The 19,077-nt window shown below is 38.7% G+C and overlaps 1 protein-coding gene across 1 annotated transcript in view; it reads right to left on the minus strand.

The window, feature by feature from the left end:
- LOC126195572 (dynein axonemal heavy chain 2) overlaps positions 1–19,077 on the minus strand; it is a 957,657-nt gene that overhangs the window by 628,620 nt on the left and 309,960 nt on the right. The window contains 2 exon segments of the mRNA XM_049934198.1: positions 10,476–10,593; positions 15,359–15,576. Coding sequence (XP_049790155.1) covers positions 10,476–10,593; positions 15,359–15,576 — 336 coding nt within the window.

The following is a 19,077-nucleotide window of genomic DNA, read 5'->3' on the forward strand; positions in this document are numbered from 1 at the left end:
CTTCCCCCCCCCCCCCCCCCCAAAGCCAATTTCAGTTGAAAGAATGCGGAATTTGTTGTGAGACATCTAGAATATTCCCACTTCACCCCTATAGTTTCATGAATCTCCGATAGGTGGTGGAGCTGTATGTAGCCTTCAAAATAGCATCTGTAAAGGAGGCACGTTCCAAACAGAGAGCAGTCACTGTGTTTCTTTTGGCAGAAAGCCAGAGCACCACAGATATTCATAGCTGCTTGCAGAATGTCTACTGAGACTCTGAAGTGAACAAAAGCATGGTGAGTCATTGTGTGAGGCGTCTGTCATCTTCGCAACAAGGTCGCGCAAACCCATCAGATCTCCCGGGTGCCCTGCAATGTTGGAACATACAGACATTCCCATCACACACCTAGCTGCTCAACTGGATGACTCTGTTGGTAGTGCTGACACACTGGTCCATCAGCTGGGTTACTCAAAGTTGTGCGCCCACTGGGTTCCTCACTGCCTAACAGCAGATCATGAAGAGTAGCAATGTACCATCTGTGCAGAATAGCTTGCAAATTACGAGGCTAATCGTTACAATTTTTGTCAAACATCATCACAGGCAATGAAACATGAGTTCATCACTTCCAGCAGGAAAGAAAACGGTGCCACACCACCTATCCTCCGAAGAAAAATTTCAAAACCACATCTTCAGCCACTAAATCATGGCGATTGCCATCTGGGACTCTTAAGGGGTCATTCTGTTTGATGTCCTCACTTGTGGTGCAACGATCAACTCTGATGTGTATTGTGCTACCCTCAAGAAATTGATGAAACAACTTCAGCATGTTCATTACCACAAAAATACAAATGAGCTTCTCTTTCTCCATCACACAGAAAGGCCTCACACAGATCATAAAGAGTAACAATGTACCATCTGTGCAGAATAGCTTGCAAATTACGAGCTCAATAAGAGCTCACAAAACTTCAGTGGACTCTTCTTCCTCATCCACATTACAGCCCAGATCACCCATCCAACAGCCCGGATCTCGCACCTTTCAACTTCCATCTGTTTGGCTCACTGAAGGATGCACTCCATGGAAAGCAGTACATGGATGACAGGGAGGTTATTGCTACAGACATTAGCTCCAATGTGAAAACCACTAAAGAGGTACCATGGGAGCAATTGAGATATGTTTAAAAATAGAATTTTGTAGCAAAAGAGTGAGGATCAATTTGGTGTATTGGAATCCTGAAGAAAAAAAGCCTGCTTTCAGAAAAAAAATATGTTGCATTAGTTACTGAATGCCCCTTCTAGAATACTGAGCATCACTGGAAGGAAGATTATGGTCAAGATACATAAGCTTCTCTGATTTTTTGTTTCGTGGCAACTGGCTGCTTGACTAAGACATTTGTTTGTTTAAATTGTATGCACCAAACACACTAGTCTTTATGATTTGCTGCTGGTGACTTTGTTTGTTGATCAACCCTCATACACCACTTGTGATTCACAATATGTGTGTTTATAAGGCATTCTGTCTCATCAAAACAGACCAAGCCACAGCCACAGCTAAGCTTGTAGACTCCTGCAATGGGAAAGTAATACACCATGTTCACATTGGACAAACAATAATGAACATCCTCAGTAATACCCTCAGTGACACAGGTGTGGAAGTGCTATCCAAAGGGCTCAACTTCACAGTGTCTCCAAACTAGGTCCTCACAAAAGAAATAATATAAGAAATGATATAGTCAGTGGTAGCCTCACTACATGACCTATAATACTACGGTCAGAAGCAGAGAAGACTAGACAAAGCACAGTCAGGACCCAGCCATGAGCTAAGATGCCACAAGATAATATCTCTAAGGAAAAATGGAATGTCATGTTTGAACTGAAGAACTGTCGGGAAATTTCAGTATTACAGTCTGACAAGGGCAAAATGTTCATTATTATGACACAGTGGACTATGATGCCAGAATGAGGGGCCTCATCAAAAACCCCACATATAAAGAACATACGAGTGACTCTACTGCTAAGATAATTAGACACATGCATGCTATAAATGAGTTCACAATGCAATGTGACACAAGAAGAAGAGCCATCATCTAAGTTCCAACAACACCAAGGATCTACAAAGTACATACCAAGGATCTACAGAGTACCTAAGGTAAACAAGGAAGCATACCCATTAAGGCCCAAAGTTTATGACATTAATTCACCAACATACCTGTAAGTGAAGTTCTTAATGAACAAACTAAGACATCTTTGTGGCTTTGTGTGGCACTGTCTGTTGAACACTTCCTTCAGCTGGGATGTCAATTTTATTATCAGATACACTGTGTGGAAATCGGGTCCCCACTGTTACCAATACCTGGAGAATTATTTATGGAAGCATCACTCTCTTCTGCTATTCATGCACCATAAATGTTAGTTTTGATATGTGGGTGACACACATTCATCATTTGTGCAGAGAAGAAAACACACAATGCTATTACCAGCTACAACAGCATTGTAAAACATAGTTCACAGTGGAAACAGAAAAGGATGATGTGCTATTTTTGCTGGACGTCGAGGTCTACAGGATACACAATGTGAAACTTGGAAACACATTGTTCAGGAAGTGAACATGCACAGACAACCACAACCCAAATCAAAACAACCTAAGTTATTCACACATTAATGTGACAGCACGACAAATCAACAGGACCAATAGCATAGAGGTCTGACTTCAGAAGCTAGAACACTCTTTCATGGAAAGTGAATGTAACAAAAGTACTATAAGGAAAGCTGCTGAAAAAGAGAGACAAGGTCAAAAGCAACCAGCAACAACAGCTGTGGCAAATCACCTATATATATACAAGGTTTTAGTGGCAGGGTGGACAAGATTCTATGCTGAGGGGGAATGAAACTGTGATACAGCAATCACAAAACATGAGACACCTTAAATAAGTATCACAGGACAGAATTCTGTGGTACAGGGCATCCTATAAGCATAAGTAATGGGGAGCACAAGTAGTACACACAGCTTGGTCAGTGTATGAAATCAGCAGTGGCACAACATAAAGATGACTGAGCCAGATCCACTCAGTTGAAACAGTTGAGTGTCTTTGCCAGAGTGTCACTTACCACTGAAAGAAAAATCACAGAACCTGTCAAGAAAGCAAAGCTGTGGACCAACATGAAACATGAGGGAGGTTATACTCTTTCTGTCTTGTAGGCCAACCACACTTGTGTAGCAGCTCTACCATGCACTGTGAGCATTACCTTGGAGGCAACAGGACGTACTTATAAGCCACAGTCACTATCAGCTAACATGTAAGTGCAGAATATCATAATGGCAGCTCATACTGAATTTGGCAATGACAAACAGTATAAATTTGCAATGAATATTCCTAGCAATTGCACTTGGCATGCCTTCCTTGTTCCTGTCATCCAGTCAACATACAGAATCCTATGATGCCCAGTCACTTTCAACTGGAGGGTTACAGATGCAATAGTATATACACTATCAAACCAAAAGTATCTGGACACCTGGGCACTAATATGGTGTGTGCCCACACTCCACCATTATGATGGCTTCAAATCTGCTGGAGAAACTTTCAATGAAGTGTCTGAATGTCTGTAGACAAATGGCAGGTACTGACATTGGATGCTGGGATCTGGAATGAACCCAATGTTCTAATTCATACCTAAGGTATGCAGTTTTACTGTATCATTAAATGATGATGGCGTCCTCTTGGGTAAAATATTCCAGAGGTAAAATAGTCCCCCATTCAGATCTCCGGGCGAGGACTACTCAAGAGGACGTTGTTATCAGGAGAAAGAAAACTGGCGTTCTACGGATCGGAGCGTGGAATGTCAGATCCCTTAATCGGGCAGGTAGGTTAGAAAATTTAAAAAAGGGAAATGGATAGGTTAAAGTTAGATATAGTGGGAATTAGTGAAGTTCGGTGGCTGGAGGAACAAGACTTTTGGTCAGGTGAATACAGGGTTATAAATACCAAAACAAATAGGGGTAATGCAGGACTAGGATTAATAATGAATAATAAAATAGGTGTATGGGTAAGCTACTACTACAAACAGCATAGTGAACGCATTATTGTGGCCAAGATAGACACGAGGCCCACGCCTACTACAGTAGTACAAGTTTATATGCCAACTAGCTCTGCAGATGACGAAGAAATTGATGAAGTGTATGATGAGATAAAAGAAATTATTCAGGTAGTGAAGGGAGATGAAAATTTAATAGTCATGGGTGACTGGAATTCAAGAGTAGGAAAAGGGAGAAAAGGAAACATAGTAGGTGAATATGGATTGGAGCTAAGAAATGAAACAGGATGCCACCTGGTAGAATTTTGCACAGAGCATAACTTAATCATAGCTAACACTTGGTTTGAGAATCATGAAAGAAGGTTGTATACATGGAAGAACCCTGGAGATACTAAAATGTATCAGATAGATTATAAATGGTAAGACAGAGATTTAGGAACCAGGTTTTAAATTGTAAGACATTTCCAGGGGCAGATGTGGACTCTGACCACAATCTATTGGTTATGAACTGTAGATTAAAACTGAAGAAACTGCAAAAAGGTGGGAATTTAAGGCGATGGGACCTGGATAAATTGAAAGAACCAGAGGTTGTACAGAGTTTTAGAGAGAGCATAAGGGAACAATTGACAGGAATGAGGGAAAGAAATAAAGTAGAAGAAGAATGGGTAGCTTTGAGGGATGAAGTAGTGAAGGCAGCAGAGGATCAAGTAGCTAAAAAGACGAGGGCTAGTAGAAACCCTTGGGTAACAGAAGAAATATTGAATTTAATTGATGAAAGGAGAAAATATAAAAATGCAGTAAATGAAGCAGGCAAAAAGGAATACAAACGTCTCAAAAGTGAGATCGACAGGAAGTGCAAAATGGCTAAGCAGGGATGGCTAGAGGACAAATGTAAGGATGTAGAGGCTTATCTCACTAGGGGTAAGATAGATAGTGCATACAGGAAAATTAAAGAAACCTTTGGAGAAAGGAGAACCACTTGCATGAATATCAAGAGCTTTGATGGGAACTCAGTTCTAAGCAAAGAAGTGAAAGCAGAAAGGTGGAAGGAGTATATAGAGGACAATATTATGGAAATGGAAGAGGATGTAGATGAAGATGAAATGGGAGATACGATACTGCATGAAGAGTTTGACAGAGCACTGAAAGACCTGAGTCGAAACAAGGCCCCGGGAGTAGACAACATTCCATTAGAACTACTGATGGCCTTGGGAGAGCCAGTCATGACAAAACTCTACCATCTGGTGATCAAGATGTATGAGACAGGCGAAATACCCTCAGACTTCAAGAAGAATATAATAATTCCAATCCCAAAGAAAGCAGGTGTTGACAGATGTGAAAATTACCAAACTATCAGTTTAATAAGTCACAGCTGCAAAATACTAACGCGAATTCTTTACGACGAATGGAGAAACTGATAGAAGCCAACCTCGGGGAAGATCAGTTTGGATTCCGTAGAAATGTTGGAACACGTGAGGCAATACTGACCCTACGACTTGTCTTAGAAGAAAGATTAAGGAAAGGCAAACCTACGTTTCTAGCATTTGTAGACTTAGAGAAAGCTTTTGACAATGTTGATTGGAATACTCTCTTTCAAATTCTAAAAATGGCAGGGGTAAAATACATGGAGCAAAAGGCTATTTACAATTTGTACAGAAAGCAGATGGCAGTTATAAGAGGCGAGGGGTATGAAAGGGAAGCATTGGTTGGGAAGGGAGTGAGACAGGGTTGTAGCCTATCCCCGATGTTATTCAATCTGTATATTGAGCAAGCAATAAAGGAAACAAAAGAAAAGTTTGGAGTAGGTATTAATATCCATGGAGAAGAAATAAAAACTTTGAGGTTCGACGACGACATTGTAATTCTGTCAGACAGCAAAGGACTTGGAGGAGCAGTTGAACTGAATGGACAGTGTCTTGAAAGGAGGGTATAAGATGAACATCAACAAAAGCAAAACGAGGATAATGGAATGTAGTCGAATTAAGTCGGGTGATGCTCAGGGAATTAGATTAGGAAATGAGACACTTAAAATAATAAAGGAGTTTTGCTATTTGGGGAGAAAAATAACTGATGATGGTCGAAGCAGAGAGGATATAAAATGTAGACTGCCAATGGCAAGGAAAGCGTTTCTGAAGAAGAAAAATTTGTTAACATCGAGCATAGATTTAAATGTCAGGAAGTCATTTCTGAAAGTATTTGTATGGAGTGTGAAGTGTGGACGGTAAATAGCTTAGACAAGAAGAGAACAGAAGCTTTCGAAATGTGGTGCTACAGAGGAATGCTGAAGATTAGATGGGTAGATCACGTAACTAATGAGGAGGTATTGAATAGAATCGGGGGGAAGAGGAGCTTGTGGCACAACTTGACTAGAAGAAGGAATCGGTTGGTAGGACATGTTCTGAGACATCAAGGGATCACCAATTTAGTACTGGAGGGTAAAAATCGTAGAGGGAGACCAAGAGATGAATATACTAAGCAGATTCAGAAGGATGTTGGCTGCAGTAGGTATTGGGAGATGACGAAGCTTGCACAGGATAGAGTAGCATGGAGAGCTGCATCAAACCAGTCTCAGGACTGAAGACCACAACAACAACAAGGTATTCCATCAGCTTCAGATCATAACTCTGGGGAGATCAGTCCACAAACCATTCCCTCACAGATGCTGCTTTATCACAGCATGAATTGTCATACTGATGCAATCAATCACTGTATCTGAACTATTCACTACTGTAGGCGGTATAAAATTTTATAAAATGTGTTCATATTCTTACATATTTAGTGTTTTCTTAAGTGCAACAAGGGTACCACTCCCTAACCACGAAAAATACCCCTGTAACATACCACATCCTCCATAACTCACTGCCAGCACAACACATGATGGCAGGTAACATTCTCCAGGAATTCACCAAACCCAAACCCTTAAAACAGACTGCCACAGGGTATTTCATGATTCATCACTCCAAATAACTTGTTTTAGTCATCCACTGTCCAATGGCATCACTCTTTGTGTCACCTCAAGTGTCACTTAGTTCTGACTGCAGAAATGTGTGGCTTATGAGGAGCTGTTGTCATGTCATTTTTTACAACCAGCTTCCCAAATGCTCTATGGTCTCTGTCCGTCAGTACACGAGGTCTACCTGGCGCTCGTTTAGTTGTGGTTGTTCCTTCATGTTTTTACTTCACAGTCACATCACCGACAGTTAACACAGTAGGTGGATCGAAATGCTCCTGATGGATTTTTTACACTGGTGACATCCAGTGACTAGTCGACATTCAAAGACATTGATCACTCCTGACCGATCCACTCTGCTGTTACTGCTTCCCTACTGACAACACAGCACTTCTCACCTCCTTTTATACCAGCACACAGCCACCTCTCGTGACATCTAGTGGCTGATATTACACAATCCAGGGGTGTTCGTATACTTTTGATCAGATAGTGTGTAAACCAGGAACCACAGATCACCAATAGTCCCCCAACCATCCAATGGATATAAAACCCAATAACTTGAGAACAAAATGAGATATCATTTCACTCTCATAATAAAATTTTGATACCTTATCTACATTTCATTCACTGCAATGTATGAGGTAACATCAACCATATGCAATGTTTATGCAATGCATTTTTACCTCTGCAAATTCTTTAAAATTTCATGCAATGTTTTACTTAATTTTATACAGTGCAGTAAGTGAGACACATGATGAAAATAAATTCACTTCTTCATCAAGTGAAGATACCAATCTGTAATAGGTGCAAAAGTGAAATTCTTTCACCTCACAGTTTTCAAAAAATTGGATTATAAGTATATCACATCAGCCAAAATGCTGTCTCTCAGCACAGGCAATGTTTTACTTAATTCAATGCAGTTCAGCAAGTATGACAGATAATGAAAAAGAAATTCAGTTCTTTATCAAGTAAATAAATCAGACTGTAAGAGTGCAAAAATCAAATTTTCTCACCTAATAACTTTCGAAAAATCTGATTATCACAGGCACCAGCATTTGGCAAGCAGTGCAGACATAAAAAGGCCACCTCAGCATGGAATTCAAAAACCAAATCTATAGCAGCAAGCGGGTTTACAGCAAAGGAAAGTTATTTTCCTATGTAGACATTCTGTAATTAATTTGCACATTCTCTTTGAATTACTTTTCTCCCATTTCTAGGCATTACCATGGAAAACCCTTTATCTCCAAGGGGCATTTACTTTCTTTATACCTCAAATAGCTTTATACACCTCATCTGGAATTATTTCTGGAATCTAATTATTGTTATCTATCTGTGTTTCTGATTCAACTGTCAATAAACATTAAATAAATCAAATCAAATGATTACATGAGGGTCGTTCAATAAGTAATGCACCACATTAAAAAAAAAAAAAAAAGCCATTAATAATCATACACAAACATCCGTGTTGGAGCTTCACATTTGATATGAAGCCAGTGAAGTTTCTAACCATACTGGCAGAAGGCAGAGCCGTAGTACAGTGTCAAAATGGCGTCTACATATGACTCATGTTACAAGCAGCGTGCTGTTATTGAATTCTTGTGTGTAGAAAAAGAAATTGTGGTGAACACCCATAAACGTCTGTGTGCAGTGTATGGCAATACTGCAGCTGATAGGAGTACAGTTGGGTGATGAGCAAAGAAAGTTACAGCCTGAGGAAATGCAGAAACAGAGCTCCATGATCAGCCATGCTCAGAACGTCCTGTCACAGCCACTTTTCCAGAGATGTTGAATCATGTGGATACCATTATTTGTGCTGACCAGCATATCACAACTTGACAATTGGCTCTACAGCTGTCGGTCAGCATTGGAAGTGCATCTGCAATGACTGAGACTCTTGGATATTCAAAGAGGTAATCATGATGAGTTCCATGAATGCTCACAGCAGACCACAAGATTCAAAGAAAGGCTATTTCATCTGAATTGTTGGAGCATTTTGAGACCTACGGAGAGGCCTTTCAGTCAGATCGTTACAGAGGATGAAACCTGGGTGCACCGCTTTGCACCGGAAACAAAAAGGCAGTCCATGAAATGGCATCATCCTCATTCACCAAAAAAGAAGAAATTCAAGACAACCCCCTCTGCCGGAAAATCCATGGTGACAGTCTTCTGGGATTGTCATGGCATCATTCTCATGGATGCGATGCCACGAGGGTCAACCATCAATTCAGAGGCATGAGTGAAGACTCTGAATAAACTTAAGAACCTTTTCCAACATGTTTCATTGGACAAGAAACCAGCAGAAATCTTGCTCCAGCACGATAATGCATGCCCGCACACAAGTCTGAGAACCCAGAACCACATCGCCAAATTGGGTTGGACACCGTTGCAGGGCATTACTTATTGAACGACCCTTGTATAATACCAGGTGATATATCTGAATCATATAAAGTGTATTAAATTATAAAAAGGAAGGCACTTGACGCCATATTACATTCCAAATTAATGCAGTTCACCTCAGACAGGCAGTGGCAAACATTTACAAGGTACTGTTAAAACATTCTACTTTTCCCAGTTACAAGGCCACATAATAATGAAAATCTCTACAATGAAAATCTATTATCTCCTTCACAAAACAATCTAGCAACTTTATGAAAAAAATGCATATCATTACAACCTAAAATACTGCATCTTCATTTTCTCTTCTGCAGTCCATCCAGAAAAACAGTAATCAAAGAGTACATTTCAGATTACCTTTTAACAAACATATCAACAAGACATATTCATCACAATGCGTATACTCATTAACGTCATTGTCACTGTCAATATCTCTTACTTTACTTACCCAAAGTGTGACTGAAGCACCATTACTAAAAATATCTTTTACAAGCAGCTGATATTTTAACCATAATTCAAAAAGGAGTCAGATAATGGCTACACATCTTCCTAAAAAATTACCAGAGAATGTTAAATATACTGTGTGAAATAATAATGGAATTCAAAATCGAGGCTTTTTCTTATAAAAACAGCAAATTGTAAAACAAATGATTGAAAATGAAAATTCTACTGAATTATTAAAAATATACACCAGATATCACTCTTTTTATCATGTTTCTGTACTACGGGAATTGCATTTGCATGCTGAGTTCTGTAAATGTCAATATATGAACTCATTAGTGATTCTAAATAAATGAAATAACATTTTTTACTTAATTTTTGAATTACATATAGCTGCAATATGCATAATTTAAATATAGTAAACCTAAGGTCATAGACTAAGTTTAGTATTTGAGTTTTCCAATGCAATGTGTGGTAAGCAAATCCAAAAACTGTACATTATCTACTGCTTGGATTTCATTCTTAAAATACGATATAGTTGTACTTTTAGGGAGTCTCTTCCTCTTATATTTCTATCCTTTTTATAAACATTGCTTCATCATTACATGATAAAAAATAAGATATAATTTAAAAAAGTAAAAAAGTCTTTAATATCTCATTGTTACATTTGTTCCATCTTACCAAGTTCACACAGCCAGAGTTCAACTGGTCCATCCAGCACCAAAATTTGGGTAAACTCAACATATTCACCATCAGCAGAAAACATTCCAAGAGCTTCATATTTACTTGCCACACTCAACTGAAAAAATCAATGCAACATATAAGAAAAAAAATAAAAGTTACACTGTACGTAAAGGAATGCATTCATCAATTTCTCCATACTTCATTATAAAATACATAAATTCTCATGTGGTTTTCTGGTTGAGTAGGTGAATGTCAGACTGTAAGAACAAAGGTCTGTAGTTTGATCCCCAAGTGGTCGTAGGCTTTTTTCTCTTTCATTCCTTTCAAATGTGGCAATGACTTGTTAACGTGAAAAATGCTGCGCTGCACTGTGTTCCAGAGTCTGTATTAAACAGTAGTTGCAATAAGGAAGGCAGGGGAAGGGAGGGATGGAAACAAGGGATGGAACGCTAGTGGAGGGTGGGAGGGGGGAGGGAGGGAGGGCCAACAAGGAAAGTGGTACGTGCACTGCTTAGCCAAAACATTATGATCACTGCCCACCATGAGATTGACCTGGTGGTGTTATGGGCATGTGATGTGGCAAGGGACGTATTTAAGACGACCAGAAAAGAATGGGGAATCATTCTATCAATGATACGGGCCACAAATTGGGAAATTCACTGACATAAGTGGCTTTGACAGAGGGCAATTGATATGGCTTGGCACCTGGGAATGAGAATTTCAGAAATGGTGAAGGTGGTCAGCTGTTCACAGGCTGCTGTTGTGAGCATCTGTGAAAAGTGGCTGAAGCACAGTTAAACCACAAATAAGTGACAGGTGGTGGACATCCACACCTCACTGCTCAAGGTGGACGCTGACGGCTTGCCTGCTCTGTGAAGTATGCTAATCAGCTTTCTGTGCCATATATGGTGAAAGTGTACAAGGCTCGTATAGGCCCCAAGGTTTTATAGTACACAGTTTAGCAAACAATTGAAAATAGTGCTCTGCAGCAGATGACCCTTACATGTTCCCACGTTAAACCAAAAACTTTATCAATTACAACTGAAATGGCCACAGGGTCAAGATTGTATTGTGGCTCAATGGAATCATGTCGGTGACTGGATGAATCACATTTCTTGTTATACTAGGTCGATGGTTGTGTACAGATATGCTGTCATCCAGGCGAAGAGCTGCTCAAAACGTGCACCATGCCATGAACAGAGACTAACTGAGTTGGACAGAGACTGATTGAGTCAATATTATGCTACAGAGTGTATTGAATCATATTATTTTTCTTTCTTTTCTTTTTTTATATATAAGAAATATGTAAACTGAATGAGCTCTAAGCCAAAGGTGCCAATAAAAAGTAAATTAACGAGTTGTTTGGTGGCAAGGACAATGATTTGACACATCATTAAATATCTGTATGAAACAAAGTAAGAAATACGCTCTTCAATTTATTAATTCATGTATCTTCACCCTTTTGTTTGGGGAAGTGGAAGCATACGGACATGTGCTCGGATCCGTCAAACCAGCATTGTTAAAAATGTGTATTTTAACCGTTCATTAAAAGTATTATAAAAAGTTATTAGAAAAGCAATATTTATTCACACTGTTATAAGGTCAACTCCTATCTGTTCATCATTTCACTCACCACCAAGATCGTGCATCAAGAGGTTCAAGTGCAGACAAGAATAATCTACGTGGTATCTGGAGGAACGTACCTGCATTGACATTGTCACAATCAAGACTAAACACAATGGAATTAATATGAAGATAATGACTCAGACTTGATAAGCACCTACTGAATTGATTTAATTACACTAAAAATATTGTGCTCTGTGTGACAGATCGACAATTTCAAGGGTTGCGATGATTATTTGGTAAGGTACACTAATGAAAGCAGCAGTACGTAATGCAAATTGTGGATATTGACCTAGAATGTAATGATAGTAAAGCTCTGTTTATATTGGTATCAGTTAAAGTTCACCCAAGATTGTGCACAGATTCATCAATTACCTCCAAAGTTTTTTCAACTATTCTTTCCAATCAATTTTTCTAATTATTCAAGAAATTATTAATCCATTTCCATTTCCACATCACTATTCAAGAGACATTCAACAACAGGGCATGTGATAGCAATCAAAGGTGCCATGACGCATGTAACCTACGTGTACATTATTGCAGACCACCTGTATTCCTTCATGTTTGACATCTTCCCTCGTGGTAATGATATCTTCCAGCAGGATAACTATTCATGTCACAAAGCCAGAATTGTGCTCCTGTAGTTTGAAAAGTATGATAGTGAACGCATGTTGATGTTTTGGCCAACAAATCTGCCTGATCTGAACTCAATGGAACACATCTGGGAGTCTATTGTACGCCAGTTGTGTGCCCACAAATCACCGGCCTGTAACTTACAGGAAATGTGCCTAGACATCTGGTGCCACATACATCCAGAAACCTACAAAGGTCTTGTTGACTGCATCCCATGCAGAATCACTGCTGTATTGTGTTCCATAGGTACAACAACATGCTATTAAGTAGGTGGTCATAATGTTTTGGCTTATCAGTGTATGTTACACCAGTGAGCTCATCACGCTGCAGGTATGGAAGCTGGTTGTGGTACCAGATGAAGTGGAAGGATAAGTTGAGGGAGACAGCAAGAGCAGGTTAGAACAGAGGAAGAGAGAGATCACAGAGAGCAGAGAGAACAGAGTGAATGTCGATCAGTAGGTGTAAAAATTGAAGTTAATTGATGGGTTAGCTGTTGGTGGCAAGAAACGAGTGCAGATAAGGATGGAGGTGGGTGTAAGAGATAGGCTACCAGGATTGAGGGCACGGGGATTGCGGGATCCAGTACTGTGTTGCAGGAACAACTGTGAAATTAGTATTGGGAAAGGTTACAGAAAACCAAGACACAGGATGTGGTTAAGCTATTCCTGTTCAATGTGGTGTTGAATAATAATGAGGGTTGTCCTTTGCACTTTATTAGTGGGATAGCTGGAGAAATAATAGTATGTGTGAATGTGGCACAGAAGTTCAACATATAAATTAGAATGGGATGGTAATGTCTAACTATGAAGACCTTACATTAGCATAATGGACAAGGTATCGCTAGAAGTTGACCATCCAGAAGCAAAAATGGTGCTTCACAAACTGTGCCCCATATACCCTACTCCCAGTACCAATTTCCCTGAATTGTGTGGATGTTTCTGTTCCTACAACACAATCTTTGAGCCCACAATCACCCTTGCATCAATCTCTCATAGACCCTGCTCCAAATCCACCTTCTTCTCTATTCCTGTATGTCGTTCACATTAATATTACTGGACTTATCTACACTCAATCCATTGTCTCCATGGTTTCCTTATTCCTATGGTCTATTCCGCTGTCACCATGCCTCCTATGTCATGTGTACCACATGAGATTTCCTTTTGCCTGCTCCAGGGTGAGTTTGCCCATTCATATCCCGTTCCCTTGCTGACCCGCCCTCCACTAGCTCTCCACCACCCCTGCATTCACCACACCAGACTATTCCTCTATCCTAGTTCCTTCCTGTTCTTCTCCATGTTACCCATACATAACCCCTTAGTCCAGTATAGCCAAATTGCCATAACAATGTAGCTGTATGTATATTTGTGGGATGAAGGACAATAGGCAAATTCCAAATTCCTAGATTTCTGAAAAGCATTACACACGGTGTCCCACTGCTGGATGTTAACAAAAGTATGACGATACAGAATAGGTTCCCACATATGTGAGTGGCTCAAAGACTTCTTAAGCAGTAAGACACTGTACATTGTCCTCAACGATAAGAGTTCATCAGAGACAAGGGTGTCGTCAAGAGCGCACCAGGGAAGTATGATAGTAGCGCTATCATTCTATCTGATAAACGGAGTGAGCAGCAATCTTCAATAGTTTGCTGATGATGCTATTGTGTATGGGAAGGAGTCATTGTTGAGTGATTGCAGGAGGATAAAAGATAACTTTGACAAAATATCTAACTGGTGTGATGAATGCCAACTAGCTCTGAATGCAGAAAAATTTAAGTTAATGCAAATTAGTAGGAAAATGGTTCCATGATGTTTGAATACAGCATTTGTAATGTGATATTTGACACAGTCAGGTCAATAAAATACTGAGGTGTAACAATGTAAAGTGATATGAAATGGAATGAACATGCAAGGATATAGTGGAGAAGGCAAGTGGTCAACTTCTGTTTATTGGAAGAGTTTAACGGAAGTGTGGTTCACCTGTAAAGAAGACTGCAGACAGAAAACAGTGTGACCCATTCTTGAGAGCTCTTCATTTGGCACCCACACCAGGTCAGATTAAAGGAAAACATCAAAGTGATTTAGAGGCGGGTTGCTAGATTTGTTACCGGCAGTTTCAATCAACACGCAAGTTATTACTGAGGTGCTTCAGGAACTAAAATGGGAATGCCTGGAGGGGAGGAGATCTTCTTTTTGAGGTATACTACTGGGAAAATAGAGAACTAACATTTGATGCTTACTACAGCACAATTCTAGTGCCACCAACATACATTTCACGTAACAACCACAAACATATGATAAACAGAAATTAGGGCATATAGGTTGTCATTTCTCCCTTTCTATATTTGCGAGTGGAACAAGAAGGAAAATAACTCATATTGGTACTACATACTCTCCCCCATGCAACATATGGTGGCTTTTGGAATATGTACGTAGATTTAGATTTGTGTTTTTATGTTAACTGCCCAAAAACTTCACTACAAGTTCAGTCTTCTTAATGTGTCAATGTAATGCTCAACACCTCTTCTATACAGTACATGGTTACTGTTATTCTCTCAATTATCTCAATTTTCTTCTTAAATTTAGTAGTAGAAAAGAGATAGACTTTTGTTTCTAAGTTCTTACCTTCTGTATTTTAATTTTATTGATATTGTCAAAACATTTTTTTAAATGTGGTTGAATGGCTTCTGGTCGTCTTGCTTGTGCTAATATTTCTAACAAATCATCATTAGAAATAAAGTAAAATCGTGGGAAAATATGTCGCTTTGTCTCTAAATATTTTTCCAGTGCTCGCTGGATAGCCTCCAGTCTGGTGTTCAAATCAGTTAATTTGTCCCAAACACCTAAACAGAAAAAATATCAATTACGATTTACAAAACCTTACATTTTTGTTGATTCTGTAAGACAGTCTAGTAACAAAAACCATTTCTAGTATATTATGATCAAACCAAGATAGATAACAGCTCTTACCCACAATACAGCATCTATATATTTATCCATGTATCATTACACGAGACAAACTATTAATGTTCTCAAGTTTTCAGAACATTTTTAGTTCGTATTTGTATTTGGTCACTGTTACATTAGTAGATATTGTGCAAAATGGAATTTAACTCTCAGCTTGATAAGTGAAATAGTTTTAGTATACATTGGTGATTAAACTACTCATTTTGTTTGAACTTTACTCAAATGGACACTGAAATACTAGGAACTCCATCAAAAGTTGATAAAAAGTTTATTAGGAGTCTGTTCTCCCATTTTAAATAGTTATATAATGGTTCAATAAACTGAAATGTAGATGTACTTCCCTTAAAGATTACCATTGTGAAGGACATACAAGAACTGAGATCTGGATGGCAAATGACAAATAAATCAGTGCAATAGGCTTGCCCAGGTACACCTCACATATGAAAACAGAGAATAATGAACAATAAGTTACTGGAATAACCACCACATTCACCTACTTTGCAATCCTCTGAGTCACATCTATCCCTGCATCTAACAAAAATATGTCATTAGAAACTTTTCTGCAAAATAAGACTGTGTGGAATTTCTTTCAGTCACATGAAGAAGTTATGGAAATTAAAGATAGGCATCAAGCAAATATGTCAAGAAGTCACTTCAATGATTTGCATGGGAACTGACACATACATCATAATCTGGGGTGTTCCTGGGAATTCTGTCAGGACACAAATTTCAGTTCCTTCACCCACTTCAAAGGTATGGAACTCTTAAATTGTGATAAATTGAACTGTAGTGTTACATGACTATCCTATGGGATAGCATGTTCCACTTCTGAACACTCACGTCAATGAGAGATGTTCGTGCAAACCAGAGATTTTGTGTAAAAAATATCAGCTCCAGAAATTGACAAGGTTTGACGGCGAATAAACCTCTCCACCTGCTGTGACAAAGCACTTGTTCTTTGGGCATCATGGCTTGGCAGTGCCTTGGAGGTCATGGTGCAAAGGCTGTGGTTGACAACATAAATGCCCAAACAGTTGAATATGACTCTGACTTTGAAATTTTACATTGACACACATATATGTTGTGACCTGTTGAGAGCTACACATTACAAAAGATCTGTTAACCACAAATTGTAATCAAAGTTTTAAGGTATTAAGATTCTGTTCTAAATGCAGACAAGTTTATGAAGAAGTGAGTTCATCATCTAGTATCTTGAACTGATGAATGCTATCTTCTAGCACCTAAGCATCACAACAAGTTAAAGAAGTTGAATGGTATGGTACAATGGCAGTGCGTAGCAGCTCCAGTACAACAAATAATTTCAAGAACGGTAACCAAAGATACTTTAAGTTAAAAGATAGAACATGAATGAAAATGACTTCTTTGTTTGTTTGGTTTTTACTGTTTTTTTAATCTTTTGTGCAAATTACAGTTACAAAACTTTAGCACGTACAACACTTATCACTTTTTGGATATTGTGTGGGAAGAGTGTGAAGTGGTCTTCTGAAGTACTAGCTCGTGAAATCGCAACATACAACTGACCATGTGAAAAATTCATCTAATACTTTAAATGCCCTGTTAACATAGGTAAAATTGAGTGTGAGAAAGAAAACAAAATTGCACATTTTCACAGCAGAGTACGGCACAGCATAGCATAGCATTTCCTTTCTCACAGTTAGTTTTCACTGATAACTTGTACATTATTGTTTGAAACAATGCATAGTCTATGTCCATCCATATGTATTATAACAATATATCGTTTGTAGGCAATGAAAGCCCCATGACTCCATCTTTCTGTAAAAACCTTAATTTCAGTAATTAGTAACTCCATCATCAAAGAGACATTTGAAAGTGCGTGGATTTCAGTCATGTGTCAATAACTAGGCTTCTACTACATAGTTACATGTGTAGCTACTATCACTTTATATACTTAGAAACCATTTTTGCTTCTCCTGTAAAATTTTGCGAAATGGAGTTACGAGGTTTTCATTTCTTACCATCGATATACAGTCTATGTCCATCCAAATGTTTGTTAGAGTCTCATATAAAAATCTGAATTGAATAGGTCAAGAATTGTTCAAGATTTTTGCTAACAACATTTTGCATCTACATACATGGTGATTCAGCTGCCCCTACATATAGGTTTTATGTAAACCACAACACCTTTAAAAACTAAAAGCAAGATTTTCGTACTCTCAGTCATTGAGTAAACTATTATTCTTACAGAAAAAATGAACAGAACTTTTTAGTAGGAAATTTAATGTAGTTAAATTTTGTACTGGGGTACATTTTTGCTGGAAATGACGGTTTTCAAGTTATTAAAAAAAATTGTGCTTGAAGTTCACTTTTGTACATTTTTCTTGAAACATTTGAGAACTATGGTCTGTAGCAAAAATGTATCCCAGTACAAAATTTAACTACATTAAAGTTCCTACAAAACAGTCTTGCTCATTCTTTTCTGTAGGACTAATAGCTTGTGCTTAGAGAGCAAGAGAATATGAAAAGGCATTGCAGGTTGCATAAAACCCATAGTCAGGGACATCTGACCCACCCAGTAAATGACAAGATTCTGCAGACAAGTTTATGCAGAAGTAAGTTCATCATTTAGTATCTTGAATAGATCAATGCTATCTTCCAGCACTCACACATTGCCTGGCTAGTGGTCTATCCTAAATTTCCCATCCTAGAGTTTCCATTGTCCATCCAAATGTTTGTCAGAGTACTGTGTAAAAATCTGAAGTATGTTGGTCAAGAACTTTTTGAGGCTTTTGGAAATAATGTTTTTCCTTTAAATAAACATGTTCCAATAGGAAAGGTAGACAATAACAAAATTTTACTTACCATGCATACATTGTACAGTAGCAAGAAAACAAATATGGACATGTAATACAGTATTGTTTCAAATCTTAGCCCAAGTTTATGTGGAATGTGCAGAGTGAAGGCCTGCTGGCCTTGCTGCAGCCAGTGACCAGAGGTTCTAAATGCCAGAAAGATCTGGAGAATGTGCTGACCAGGGTACAGTGAAACGTCATCCATATCGAAGTAGGTCAGCACCATACGAGCAATGTGCATTCTTGTGTAATCTTGTCAAAATAGGCACAGCCTGCAGCCACCAACCTTTACACATCAGAAATGTAATGCCTGCTGTCTCAGTTATACAAACTAGAGATGGACACACCAGGTGCTTATACTGTATGACAATGATGAATGCAATCTGGCACTGTTCATTCTTCTCAGAGCCTCTGCATGCAGATACATATATCATGATGCTGTGCACAGAACTAAGACTTGTCTGAAGAAAAAAAAATGACATGGTACCACTTCTGTGACCAGTGCTGTTGGTTACACAACTCTCAGAGCACCTCTCTCTCTGCTAC

This window comes from Schistocerca nitens, chromosome 7, assembly GCF_023898315.1.
Source record: "Schistocerca nitens isolate TAMUIC-IGC-003100 chromosome 7, iqSchNite1.1, whole genome shotgun sequence".
Lineage (NCBI taxonomy): Eukaryota > Metazoa > Arthropoda > Insecta > Orthoptera > Acrididae > Schistocerca > Schistocerca nitens.